The 14,855-nt window shown below is 43.7% G+C and overlaps 1 protein-coding gene across 7 annotated transcripts in view; it reads right to left on the reverse strand.

Annotated features, from left to right (window-relative positions):
• LOC147105278 (tetraspanin-18B-like) overlaps window positions 1-14,855 on the reverse strand; it is a 191,855-nt gene that overhangs the window by 96,967 nt on the left and 80,033 nt on the right. For 3 of the 7 annotated variants that reach the window (XM_086011469.1, XM_086011468.1, XM_086011467.1), the window contains exon 1: window positions 13,100-13,186. The exons of 3 other annotated variants lie outside the window; for them this stretch is intronic. Coding sequence is in view for 1 of the 4 variants with exons in the window: in XM_086011464.1 (XP_085867590.1) it covers window positions 13,100-13,157 (58 nt within the window). In the remaining 3 variants the exon portion in view is untranslated. Of the gene's footprint in view, window positions 1-13,099; window positions 13,212-14,855 lie in introns of those variants that run through there. One more of the 7 variants, XM_086011464.1, reaches the window with a different exon arrangement.

The raw sequence follows: 14,855 nt of genomic DNA on the forward strand, positions 1-14,855 counted from the left end.
ACGATGCCAAGGCTTTTGGGCATCCAATGGCATATCTACTTCATTGCTATTCCATTTGAGAACACCCACCCAAATATGGATGGGCATATTCAGCAATCGCCGTCACTCCGGAGTAAAATCCTGAAGCAGTGGGGCATTGGAGACACAGCTCTGCTTCTTGTTTCCCTCCTCTGCCCACCCCAGTACTGTATCACCTAATAATAGGTGGAAAGGGAGAGGAAACTCTAGCCTCATTAGTCTGGGCTGAAATTAAACTGAGGTCCAAGAGTGAAAGGACATGTTATCCAACTGCCCCAACCAACTCTCACGTTACATTCATTGTCTAACAAATCTAACACGTACTTCTTTAAAAAAAAACTTTGGCAACAGACAATTAGCAAAATATTATTTTATCAAGCTACGTACATATTAAATAATTGATATAGGATACACACTGTGCTCAGAAGCCATGTGAGGACTATCTCAATGACCTTGTAACAATGTGAAATCATAGGCACACAATGAATCCTCAGAAAAGTGCTTTGGCAATGATGCAGGTTTTCATGGAACATCAGAGGAATGGAATAAGAAAGTTCCTGAGTAAATGTCTCTCCTCATAGAAGAGCTCTTGTGCTCTTTATCTGGTCTGAGGGAGTCCATGGACAAGCTAAGCAAAAGAGGCATCTGGTCAACGGGAATCAGCATGCGTGTGAATCTACCCAATCTGTCGTTTGATTTATCTTAAAGAGACTTTTCCTCGTGCCAAACATGTTCATCACAGGCTGGGCCTGAAACATAACCTGGGGGGCATGTGAAAAAGAAGAGAAATTGTTTGACTCTCCCTATGAAGCTGTCATTTGTATCAGCCAGTCTAAGGAAGAGGTGAGGGAGGAGACAGGGCTCAGCATCAGATTGAGAGTCTGAACAAAAAAACAATGCGATGACAGCAGGAAGAATTACTTTCATTACTGTTCCTTTAAATTAGATTGAAATTTACCCTATTACAAATCTAGGGTCTGCCTTAGATATTCATCCGGGTTCAGTGATGCTGGTCACTTCCATAAGTGGTCCTAGTATCTTACGTTCAGGGTTGTGCCCATAATGCCCAATAACTAATCATACAACCGCATAACACAAAGGTATAACAATAATACCCTCTTGTGATCTGAGCTGGATATCGTGTATTTCATACATGCCCTCATGCACGTTTCTCCAATCTTTTTGTTGGCAGACTGAAAACAGGTTAATGAGAAAATACCAGCTACAAATCGCTAAGTTGCTTTATTTTACAGGCAGCAAGTGAACATACAGACTGACAGTTGTAATAAAATGTTACCTTTTTTTTATTTGTTTATGGGATGTGGGCATCGCTGGCAAGGCCAGCATTTATTGCCCATCCCTAGTTGCCCTTCAGAAGGTGGTGGTGAGCCGCCTTCTTGAACCGCTGCAGTCTGTGTGGCGAAGGTACTCCCACAGTGCTGTTAGGGAGGGAGTTCCAGGATTTTGACCCAGCGACGATGAAGGATTGGCAATATACTTCTAAGTCAGGATGGTGTGTGCCTTGGAGGGGAATTTGGAGGTAGTGGTGTTCCCATGAGCCTGCTGCCCTTGTCCTTCTGGGTGGAAGAGGTAGCGGGTTTGTGAGGTGCTGCTGAAGAAGCCTTGGCGAGTTGCTGCAGTGCATCTTGTAGATGGTACACACTGCAGCCACGGTACACCAGTGGTGGAGAGAGTGAATGTTTAAGGTGGTAGATGGGGCGCCAATCAAGCGGGCTGCTTTGTCCTGGATGATGTTGAGCTTCTTGAGTGTTGTTGGAGCTGCACTCATCCTGGCAAGTGGAGAGTATTCCATCACACTCCTTACTTGTGCCTTGTAGATGGTAGAAAGGCTTTGGGGAGTCAGGAGGTGAGCCACTTGCCGCAGAACACCTAGCCTCTGACCTGCTCTTGTTGCCACAGTACTTATGTGGCTGGTCCGGTTAAGTTTCTGGTCAATGGTGACCCCCAGGATGTTGATGGTGAGAGATTCAGCGATGTTAATTCCATTGAATATCAAGGGGTGGTGGGGGGTGAATGTCAAGGGGAGGTGGTTAGACTCTCACTTGTTGGAGATAGTCATTGCCTGGCACTTCTGTGGCGCGAATGTTACCTGCCACTTAACAGCCCAAGCCCGAACGTCGTCCAGGTCTTGTTGCATGCGGGCATGGACTGCTTTATTATCTGAGAAGTTGTGAATGGCACTGAACATTGTGCAGTCATCAGCGAACATCCCCATTTCTGACCTTATGTTGGAGGGAAGGTCATTGATGAAGCAGCTGTAGATGGTTGGGCCTAGGACACTGCCCTGAGGAACTCCTGCAGCGATGTCCTGGGGCTGTGATGATTGACCTTCAATCACCATAACCATCTTCCTTTGTGCTAGGTATGACTCCAGCCAGTGGAGAGTTTTCCCCTGATTCCCATTGACTTCAATTTTACTCCTTGATGCCACACTCGGCCAAATGCTGCCTTGATGTCAAGGGCAGTCACTCCCACCTCACCTCTGGAATTCAGCTCCTTTGTCCATGTTTGGACCAAGGCTGTAATGAGGTCGGGAGCAGAGTGGTCTTGGCAGAACCCAAACTGGGCATCAATGAGCAGGTTATTGGTGAGTAAGTGCTGCTTGATAGCATTGTCAATGACACTTTGCATCACTTTGCTGATGATTGAGAGTAAACTGATGGGGTGGTAATTGGCCAGCTTGGATTTGTCCTGCTTTTTGTGGACAGGACATACCTGGGCAGTTTTCCACATTGTCGGATAGATGCCAGTGTTGTAGCTGTACTGGAACAGCTTGGCTAGAAGCGCAGCTAGTTCTGGAGCACAAGTCTTCAGCATGATAGCCTTTGCTGTATCCAGTGCGCTCAGCCATTTCTTGATATCTCGTGGAGTGAATCGAATTGGCAGAAGACTGGCTTCTGTGATGGTGGGGACCTCAGGAGGAGGCTGATATGAATCATCCACTCGGCACTTCTGGCTGAAGATGGTTGCAAACGCTTCAGCCTTGTCTTTTGCACTCACGTGCTGGGCTCCACCATCATTAAGGATGGGGATATTCATGGAGCCTCCTCCTCCCGTTAGTTGTTTAATGGTCCACCACCATTCACGACTGGATGTGGCAGGACTGCAGAGTTTTGATCTGATCCGTTGATTGTGGTATCGCTTAGCTCTGTCTATAGCATGCTGCTTCTGCTGTTTAGCATGCATGTAGTCCTGTGTTGCAGCTTCCCCAGGTTGGCACCTCATTTTTAGGTACGCCTGGTGCTGCTCCTGGCATGCTCTTCTACGCTCCTTACTGAAGCAGGGTTGGTCTCCTGGCTTGATGGTAACGGTAGAGTGAGGGATATGCCGGGCCATGAGGTCACAGATTGTGGTGGAATACAATTCTGCTGCTGCTGATGACCCACAGCGCCTCATGGATGTCCAGTTTTGAGCTGCTAGATCTGTTCTGAATCTATCCCATTTAGCACGGTGGTAGTGCCACACAACATGATGGAGGGTGTCCTCAGTGTGAAGACGGGACTTTGTCTCCACAATGACTGTGCGGTGGTCACTGCTACCAATATTGTCATGGACAGATGCATCTGTGACAGGTAGATTGGAGAGGACGAGGTCAAGTAGGTTTTTCCCTTGTGTTGGTTCTTTCACCACCTGTCGCAGGCCCAGGCTGGCAGTTATGTCCTTTAGAACTTGGCCAGCTCGGTCAGTAGTGGTGCTACTGAGCCACTCTTGGTGATGGACATTGAAGTCCCCCACCCAGAGTACATTCTGTGCCCTTGCTACTCTCAGTGCTTCTTCCAAGTGGTGTTCAACATGGCGGAGTACTGATTCATCAGCTGAGGGAGGGCGGTAATCAGCAGGAGGTTTCCTTGCCCATGCTTGACCTGAAGCCATGAGACTTCATGGGGTCCGGAGTCAATGTTGAGGATTGAGGGCCACTCCTTCCCAACTGTATACCACTGTGTCGCCACCCCTGGTGGGTCTGTCCTGCCGGTGGGACAGGACATACCCAACGATGGTGATGGAGGAGTTTGGGACATTGGCGGAAAGGTATGATTCTGTGATTATGACTATGTCAGGCTGTTTTTGCTTGACTAGTCTGTGGAACAGCTCTCCCAATTTTGGCATAAGTCCCCAGATGTTGGTGAGGAGGACTTTGCAGGGTCAACTGGGCTGGGTGTGCGTTGCCGGTGCCGAGGTCAATGCCGGGTGGTCTGTCCAGTTTCTTTCTTATTATTTTGTTTTGTAGCGGCTTGTTACAACTGAGTAGCTTGCTAGGTCATTTCAGAGGGAGTGTAAGAGTCAACCACATATAGGCCAGACCGGGTAAGGACAGCAGATTTCCTTCCCTAAAGGATATTAGTGAACCAGATGGGTTTTTTACTAATCCGCTAGTTTCATGATCACCATTACTGATACTAGCTTTTTATTCCAGATTTATTTAATTAATTGAATTTAAATTCCTCAGCTGCCGTGGTGGGATTTGAACTCACGTCTCTGGATTATTAGTCCAGACCTCTGGATTACTAGCCCAGTGACATTACCACTGCGCTATCGTTCCCCTAAATTCAATTCAATTAATTTCCTAATCCTCCTCAGGAACAAGAAAAATAATTTAAAAATACGCCACTCTATCCCTATTAGTGGGCTCACATAACTTTTCCTGGTCAGCTGTCTTTTCATGACCAGCTCTGGGTCTGAAGGAGAAAATTCCCCCTCACTCAGCCAGGCTCTGTTCCCAACTGCCCATGAGCTGCTTTCCTCTCCCTGCATTCACAGGACGTGGAAGGACGTGCTTCCGACTCCTTTGCCATCCAGGGATTTGCCAGCAACCAAAGTGGCTCACCGAAGGGTATATTCTCAGCAGACTCCCGGACTCACATGAATAGAATCATCCCCGCCATAATAGGGATGGATGTTTATTAAGCCATCTGAGATGAGATTTTTAAAATCGCTTAAAGTCCCCTATCATTGTGCGACCTCTTCAATGCCGGGCGCTTTAATATCTCAAACCCCCTTCTGGCCCAGTGGCTGCAGCCTGTGGCTTTTTAAACCTGTGGGAATTCACTTGGTTTTAAAACACAACACTTAAGTGTGACTCACTTCCAAATGCATTCGGCAGAAAAAAACTCTGAAACATGACAGCCCCATAAAGGAAATTTGTCTGTGCAGATAAAGCTCCATTTAGTATTATCGCTGAATCAGGTTTCAAGGCTACAAACAGATTACAGTTAATTGGAAATTGCGAATCCATTTGTTATTTTCCTTGCATAATGAGGCTACACAGAGTGTAATGTAAACTATCACATACAGGCCTCTTTCCATGGCTACAGAGATATTTATTATTTTAAAAATCATAATTAATCTACCCCTAATCTATATGGTCTTGGCTCGCTGCAGATAACCTGTTCTTGCGCACTGAACAGTGAGCCCATTACATCTGTCTCTATCTCACAGGAGCAGCACGGTCAGATTGCAGGTGGGATACAAGAGGACACTTCCATTTAAAGTGGTGGCCTTGGAGGCTGAGCTGGAGTATTATGCTTCACACTTTTATTTCTTTTTCAACAGGTTTTTTTAACTATAGATTTTCAATTGGTAGAGCAATTGGTGGTAAAATCATTAATATTAGCACTTCCACCACTACTGCGTCGATCAAAGCCTGCCTTATCTGACCAACTGAAGACATGCAGGGAAAGGCAGTAGATTCAGGAAATGGAGCAGGGACAGCACTTACTAAACATGATGCAAATTGGCTTGTTACTAACCAGGATCTTTTCCAAACTGCAAGAAAATGTTTCAGTACAAACGCGTTGTTTTGAGGGGCAGCCCTAAACCCGGGAGCATTTTTGAACAATGTTATGTTCAACGTTAGCAACTGTGGGACTTTGACTGAACTCAATGTCTGATTCACAATGTTTATAACAATGTGGTAGTATTTTTTTTTAGCAACAGCTGCTTATTTCCTATTTCTTTTATACAGCACCTTATCATATCCTCAGGATGTTCCAAGAAAGAAAGAAGAAAGACTTGCATTTAAATAGCACTATTCACGACCTCAGGACGTCCCAAGGCACCTCACAGTCAATGAATTACTTTTGAAGGGCAGTCACTGTTATGTAGATGGACAATCGCAGCAGTGACACATTTTTTTTTAATATATGTTCTGAGGATGTGGGTGAAGTTATTACAGTACTTGAAAAGGTGGTGGTGAGCCTCGAGTAGTAATTGTTTTTATAACTGAGTGACTTACTAAGTCACTTCAGAGAGAATTAAGAATCAACATGATGTGCCTCAATGAATCCGAGACTCAATGTTAACGGAACAAAGCAAGGCTTTTATTAACTCAGAAAGTAATACACATTGGAGAAGTGCCTCTCATCCAGAGATCTGCTGTACTGTCTGAGAGACACGCTGGGGCTTGCTTAAGTAGGGGCCAGGTATGGGTGGAGCCCTACACACAATACAATCCAGGTAAGGAAATGAAACTGAAACTAAACTAAACACAGAGAATACAATGCCTGATGAATGGCATATTTCATCACACAACACATGTAGAGTGGGATGACTGGAGTCGAAGGTAGGCCAGACCAATGCCAGGCTCCCATCCTGGAAGGACATTAGTGAACCAGTTGGGTGTTTAGTATCATTCTTCCTTCCTGGTGCCAGCCACAAATTATCACACTTACTGAATTACATTTGAAAACTTGACTTGGAGCTTGAACTAACAACCTCTAAGGTTACTAGTCTAGTACCATAACCATTACTGCACTACCCATGGGATAAATGACCAGTTAATCTATTCTTGGTGGTGTTAGTTGAGGGAGGAAGGTTGCCTGGGATATCGGGAGAACTTCCCTGCTGTTCTTCAAACAGTACAAGTAGATAAGGCCTTGGTTTTAATGTCTCACGCAATGTTGCAGTACTTCCTCGGTACTGCACTGAAATCTCAGCTTAGCTTTAACAAGCCAACTTAAACAGCAAAAGTTTTTTGGGGGGGGCAGTCACATTTAATGTGTGATGTCAGTTAAGCAATCAGAAAAGACTGCAAAAGTTTTAGTTATTTATAAACAGCCAACTGTCCAAATAAAAAGATCAGTAGGTAGGACCTCTTATCCTCACCATCCCAGCTGCTAAACACGTGTTTCCCACAGTGTAGACATAATCATGACAACAAACCTAATATACCACCATACTCATAGAATCATAGGAATTTATGGCACAGAAGGAGGCCATTCGGCCCGTCGTGTCTATGCCGGCCGAAAAAGAGCTATCCAGCCTAATCTAGTTTTCCAGCTCTTGGTCCGTAGCGTTGTAGGTTGCAGCACTTCAAGTGCATATCCAAGTACTTTTTAAATGTGATGAGGGTTTCTGCCTCTACCACCCTTTTAGGCAGTGAGTTCCAAACCCCCACCACCTTCTGGGTGAAAAAATTTCTCCTCAACTGCCCTCTTCTACCAATTACTTTAAATCTACGCCCCCCCCTGCTTATTGACCTCTCTGCTAAAGGAAATAGGTCCTTCCTATCCGCTCTATCTAGGCCCCTCATAATTTTATGCACCTGAATCAAGTCTCCCCTCAGCCTCCTCTGTTCCAAAGAAAACAACCCCAGCCTATCCAATCTTTCCTCATAGCTAAAATTCTCCAGTCCTGGCAACACCCTCGTAAATCTCCTCTGTACCCTTGCTAGTGCAATTACATCTTTCCTGTAATGTGGCGACCAGAATTTTACACAGTACGCTAGCTGTGGTCTAACTAATGTTTTATACATTTCAAGCATAACCTCCCTGCTCTTATATTCTATTCCTAAGCTAATAAAGGAAAGTATCCCACATGCCTTATCTACCTGCCCTGTTACCTTGAGGGATCTGATGACATGAACTCCAAGGTCCCTCTGTTCCTCTACACTTCTCAGTATCTTACCATTTATTGTGTCTTCCCTGGCCTTGTTAGCTCTCCCCAGAAGCATTACCTCACACTTCTCCAGATTGAATTCCATTTGCCACTGTTCTGCCCACCTGACCAGTCCATTGATATCTTCCTGCAGTCTGCAGCTTTCTTCCTCACTATCCCACAAGCACCGTGCAATCAAAAAATTTCTACTCTACCTGTAAATAATACGTTGAAAACTTAATTTTAAAAATTCATCATGCTAGAATAGCTACTCTCTTCACTTTATTGCATTCCACTATCACAAAAAGGCAGTGCATCAAGCCTATCTTAAATGTCAGCTTGGCTTAGTTGGCAGCACTCTTGCCTCTCAGTTAGAAGATCTTGGGTTCGAGCCCCAATCCAGAACTTGAACAAATAATTGAGGCTGATGCTTCAGGAGATTGCTGCATTGTGAGAGGTTCCATTCTTTGGATAGAATATTAAGTCAAGACCCCATCTATCTGCCTGTTCAGGACATTAAATATTCTCTGGCATTATTCAAATAAGAGTTGTCCTGGTATCCAGGCCAGTATTCCTTCTTCAACAAACACCACTGAAGCATATTAACTGGTTGTTTCGTGCATTGCTGTTGGCATCACTTAGTGATTAATTCTATTCCATGTATAATTAATCACGCAGAAGTGCTGCTCACAGCAAGAAGTACAACACATTGTGTGTGAAGTACTCTGAGAAAGACGCAATAAGGTATTATACAAGCATGGTTCTTACTTTCACCTTCAGGTGAATCATTGTTACCATCTGTGTTACTGTATTAATTGCACCATTTGTGAACTTCGCTGCCAAAACGTAGCAGCTAAAACTAGTAAGTAATTTAAACCTGGCTTAGTAATGAATTGAACAACTATCTGGTGTGTGTATGTATAAAAATGGCTGACAGCAATTGTATTTAACCCCTCTATTGAACTGTGCATCTTGCTGCCAATCCGCTTCACAGAGAGGTAATGGACCACTGGAAAATCCACCTCACCTTCCAAAAAATATCATGTCAAATACCATTTATCAATATAAACTGTGCAAGGTCTGTCTACCATTAGTATTGGTGAAGGTTCAACGGTTAATGAACTATTAATCAGCCAACTTTCTGACCAAGGGTTCCAAATTCCATTGGAATAATTAAGAACACGCCTGCAACAATATCATTCATCAGAAGATCGATGATTAAAAACAAGTGATCTGATTACATGATAAAAGACCATCAATCATAACAGCCTGAAGCAAGTACAGCAGGCATTCTTAACTTGCTCTACCCTATTTATGTTATAATAAGCATTCCCATGCACTGGGACTTGGGGCCTTATAATAACCAAAGGACTTGGCTGCTCCTTATCCATTTATCAGATGTTTATTCCAGTACAAACAGATTGGAGTTTTCATTAGAACCAGATATAAATTCAAATATTCAGATCTCTACAATGGAATTAAAATTAGATGGGGTAGCTCGGTGCAGTGGGTTATACATTGGCCTTTCACTCAGATTGATGGGATGAAATGTCTCCTCTGTCTGCTGATTGTAGGGACACGTGAGTTTGGGCGGTCTCAATCCAGTTCCTAATGGTTCATGTGTCCACCGCACAAAATTGGCCTTAATTTATGAGTAATTGGCCTCAACTCAGTAGTCGGAGAAGCAGCAGGGGAGGGCTAGTGTGGGAAACTGAAAATGTCACCCTGGAGTAATACCTCTTCTGAGATTGGAGCTGAGAAACATTGTTGGGGAGGATAGAGGGAGTTGGCCTGGCAATATCTGACCCGAGAGTGTTTGACGCTGACATTGGGGTCCAAAATGGAAAAGTGTTTCACATCCCAGCACCAGCAACTCTCACTTCGACAAGCAGAAAAGTTCACACAAAAGAAGTAATTAAAAAAATGAATCACAGATAACACTTTTGAAACAAAAAGTGAAAAATAGAAAATTGTAAAATGGGGGCCAGCATTTTATTAGTTTATAAATGTACAGGTCATGGTAATGAGGTGAATACAGGAAGGAAGAAGGTGACATTGGGTCACCATTGACCAGAAACTTAACTGGACCAGCCACATAAATACTGTGGCGACAAGAGCAGGTCAGAGGCTGGGTAATCTGCGGCGAGTGTCTCACCCCCTGACTCCCCAAAGCCTTTCCACCATCTACAAGGCACAAGTAAGGAATGTGATGGAATACTCTCCACTTGCCTGGATGAGTGCAGCTCCAACAACACTCAAGAAGCTCGACACCATCTAGGACAAAGCAGCCCGCTTGACTGGCACCCCATCCACCACCTTAAACATTCACTCCCTCCACCAGCAGCGCAACGTGGCTGCAGTGTGTACCATCTACAAGATGCACTGCAGCAACTCGCCAAGGCTTCTTTGGCAGCACCTCCCAAACCTGCGACCTCTACAGCCTAGAAGGACAAGGGCAGCAGGCGCATGGGAACACCACCACCTCCAAGTTCCCCTCCAAGTCACACACCATCCTGACTTAGAAGTATATCGACAATCCTTCATCGTCACTGGGTCAAAATCTTGGGACTCCCTCCCTAACAGCACTGTGGGAGTACCTTCACCACACCGACTGCAGCGGTTCAAGAAGGCGGCTCACCACCACCTTCTCAAGGGCAATTAGGGATGGGCAATAAATGCTGGCCTTGCCAGCGACGCCCAGATCCCATAAATGAATTTTTAAAAAATTAATAATACATGAAAATAAAGATGTCCCTGTGTCAATTCCTGAATTCACCTTCACTTTAAGGCATTGTCATATTGCAATAGCAGTCTGAGGCCGGTAGCCTTGAGAGTAATGTGGGGCCAGCAGGCCGGAGTTATACTACCAGTTCCATGTTGCTGTCTGATCAGGTAAAGTGGAGCTCTGTGTATGCGTGCACGCTTGGACGTACAGAGCTCCACTCACTGGCATAAGAATGCTAGTTAAATCTTAAATGGTAAACATAGAGGAGCTGGACAATTGGCTCTGCTAATGTTAAAATGATTAAGAGTAACGGATGTGAAATTTGTCTTGTGCAGTAGCGCAAGGACGATAGCGAATTGGTAGACCGTTTTTACATGCCGCACGATTTTCTCCATTGAGGTCACGGAAAGGAAAATCAGACGGATTGTAGAACAGGTTACCAATTCGCTATCGCCCATTTTGTGCTGCCGGCCGAGACAAATTTCACCCACAATGTTTCTCAAGTTCCCAAGTAGTCCAATGGACCACCTGGGAACCTTGTAGGCTTGCTACGGTTGAGCTACAGCAGCGGTGAAGTTGAATCGGAACAAGTCTGTGCCCTGTAACGGGCCTTACATCGCAACATTTCCTGCATTACAGCAGTGGGCGACAGTATAAGTGCTTCATTGGCTGTAAAGCGCTTTGGGACATCCTGAGGACGCGTAAGGCACTATAGAAATGCAAGTCTTTCTTTTCTTTCATTACACATCCTGCCTAAGAGCTCTTCAAGTAACTTCGCATCTAAAGTGCACTACACAGTCTTTTGTTTTTATTGGTTTATTTTTAAGTTAATCAAGTTCCATTTTTTGAATTACTTTCTCTTAAGTTTACAAATTAAAAAATAGCATATGTGCATTTCTGCCTTTGCAGGTGACCTTTCTACAGGTCAGTATAATCCATACAAAGCAGCAGTCAGTAGTTTAAGTTCCTGTTATCATCTTATTTTCTATCACTTCATGTCTAATAATTGAAATACCCAGTTTTACCCTGGATCCTGCACTCCTATTGAGTGGTAACTTGCTTCCCATAATTGGTACAAAGTTATCAAGGGTTTACACTTTGGAGGAGTCCCTATATATTACATTGTACTGGAAAACTACTTTATGAAGAATATTGCTATTTTATATTTACAGAATTCTTTAAAAAGCTTCAGTAGGAGATTATGCTGGTTTTAACTATAGTCTCCAGATTATTTAAAGATTATTATTTGGAACACTGGCACTGTGCATTATTTCTTCATTATTAAACATTTAGCAAAGGAGGTTCTCTTTTACAATGCATGGCTCCAACATGGTGAGTTGTGGGAGAATGTTCACAAATAATCAAATACTCCACCTTGGGAAGCCAGGAACTTCCCCACGTGGAAGGAGGGAAAACGAGAGAGATCATTTCCAGACTGCGGTCGCGCAAACCCTAAAGCAACATCAGGATGAGGCCTGGACTAAGTCAGCCGCCAACCCCTTTGGGCATGCATGGTGTGCAGGGCTGCCAACCCTCCAGGATTGCCCTGGCGTCTCCAGCAATTAAAGACTAATCTCCAGGACTCTGCGGAGAGCAACCCAGGAAATAAATCACAGGGGCAATAAAATTGTGTTTTATTTTTAATTTTCTTTAAACACTTTTGTTTATTAGTTATAAAAATATTGGAGGTGGGGGAATAAAGGCTGTCAAGAATCATCCAATCGGGTCTATTCGCTTTCCGATTGGTGCGAGAGGGCGGGCACCATGAGGATGGACATGTCGGGTGACCGATAGCAGGAGTGTGGGGGCGGGGCAGGGCGGGGCAGTTGGAGGCGTGCGATGAAACCGCCAGGAATATGTCCAACCAGCGTTGACAACCCTAATGGTGTGCGGTACAGAAAATCTCACAAATGGAAGGAAGTGAACAGCTTAAAAACTAAGAATCTCACACTTAGCACATCGTAAAATAGCACAAGCTCCCACACTGTGTAAACAAATGGTAAATTGACACATTCATCAAGTACAGATTGCTGGACATTTTGCACAGACAAATCCATTTGTTTAATATTCCGATAGCAATAATTACACATGCTTTGCAAAGCCTTAGCACTTATTTCATATCAAATAGATATTAATCAGCTTCTTTGTCAGAGGAGACTGAGTCATAAGATGCAGCATTATCACTAATTAATTCAAACTGGTCCTTTTTCTTACCTAATTGGAATGAATCATACTGGTCTAATATTTTTTACACCATGGAAGCTTTCAATGTTATTTTCTGAAGATGTTTTCCTATCAATGCGCCTTCAACATCTGTTACATTTAAACGAAGAACTAAGGAACAGATGTAAATAGTCGTTTGTAACATTTGATTTGTCTCCTTCAAATATTAATTCATAAAAATACTATTTTATTTCTGTTTTTCAATCCTGGTTGGGCGGATAATCTGAAGGATTCACCTACCTGAAGGTGTTCGATGTGTGTCTGTGCCCTTCCCGTTCCTATCAATAGTGACCAGCATAAGGCAAGCTCCCAGAGGAGCAGAGGTGATAAACGGTGTCAACGTAACAGCCTCCTAAACAGCGACACGAAAAAGAATCATTAATTGCACCTCGAAGGACAAGAACTAATTAGCAAAGAAATGTAATCCTTGCATATTAAAATATATATGTAATCTATAGAACACTATGTCAGTCTCAGTTATACTGATCCTCTTGTATTTTCAGAGATATTTGAGTTGACTGCTTCACTGTGAGCCTAAATTGGATATTTGTGATTGTTGGATATCTGCCTTCACTGTCCCTTTGAGCGCTGCCTATTTTTAATGCCCTACGGCATATTGGTATGACTTGCTTCTACAGGAATTCCAAACACTTTACCCTGTGAAATGTTAACACTGAATTTAATGATCCGTGAACCGGTTACCCCCTGGTCTTTACATCAGGGAAATAAATGTTTGATTCCGTATTTTGAAAACACTTTCAATTTATTATTCTCAAGGAAGTGCTTTTTAAAAAAAAATTCTTTTGTTGAGGAGACATTTATGAGGTGTGACCAGTGAAGTGATATTAACATGTACTAAAGATCAGCACTCAATCAGTTCCAAATCTCAGTTGCGTCAATTTGGATTTGTTCAGATATTTCTGAATTTGCCCAAGTGGATTAAGTTAAACTGGGTTTTGACAATGAGCCTGTCAGATGAGGGGAATGAAGTTAAACTTTTTAAGCAAAGTTACTGTGGATGCACAATCCAGAAGTTGCACTATGGAAAAAAAGTGAAGGGTTCACTGAGCCCCAGCATTAGGTTCAGATATTTGAGAAGTGGGCTCCTAATTATGAACCAAAATCACAGAATCACAGAAACCCCACAGTGCAGATAGAGGCCATTTCGGCCCATCGAGCCTGCACCGACACATATCCCACCCAATCCCCGTAACCCCTACACCAACACATATCCCACCCTATCCCCGTAACCCCACGTATTTAATCCCCCTAACACTAAGGGTCAATTTATCATAGCCAATCAACCTAACCCGCACATCTTTGGACTGTGGGAGGAAACCGGAGCACCCGGAGAAAACCCACGCAAACACGGGGAGAATATGCAAACTCCACACAGACAGTCACCCGAGGCCGGATTTGAACCCAGGTCCCTGGCGCTGTGAGGCAACAGTGCTAAACACTATGCCACTATGCCACCGAATATGAGATTCCAAATCCACACTGTCTCAAAAAACTCAAGCCAACAACATGCTACTGTAGTATCTTCACAAGAGTAAACACATTACGGTGCAGCTTTAGGTTCAAAAGGTTCAATCACAATACTTTAGTTTGTGATGTAAGCTTCTGCTCCAAAGGGTGAATCCAGTTGTAACGCCTGATGTATGAATAAGAATTTAACTTCGGGCCATCCAGCTTTTATCCAAAGCTAAAGCAGAACTTCAGATAACCATATCGGAAGTACACCACTAAAAACTTTGTACATGTAAAATATATGTTTCAGTACCAAATTTAAGATTGGGAAGTACAGTAGTCATCACCAGGATTGTGGCCTCGAAACATGCTTTTTGCCCAGATGCTTGAACAATTGCCAGCACATATAGTACATGTGGGACCGTGCAGGCCCAGCTCGCTCTACCGTTTTCTCATATACATGTGGCGGGTTTTATTTTGGAAATGTGGTTATATTTTTGTGTTTTGTGTACAGTATTTGCTGATT

This window comes from Somniosus microcephalus, chromosome 18 (genome assembly GCF_052327205.1).
Source record: "Somniosus microcephalus isolate GS21.2 chromosome 18, FLI_Smic_1.0, whole genome shotgun sequence".
Classification (NCBI taxonomy): domain Eukaryota; kingdom Metazoa; phylum Chordata; class Chondrichthyes; order Squaliformes; family Somniosidae; genus Somniosus; species Somniosus microcephalus.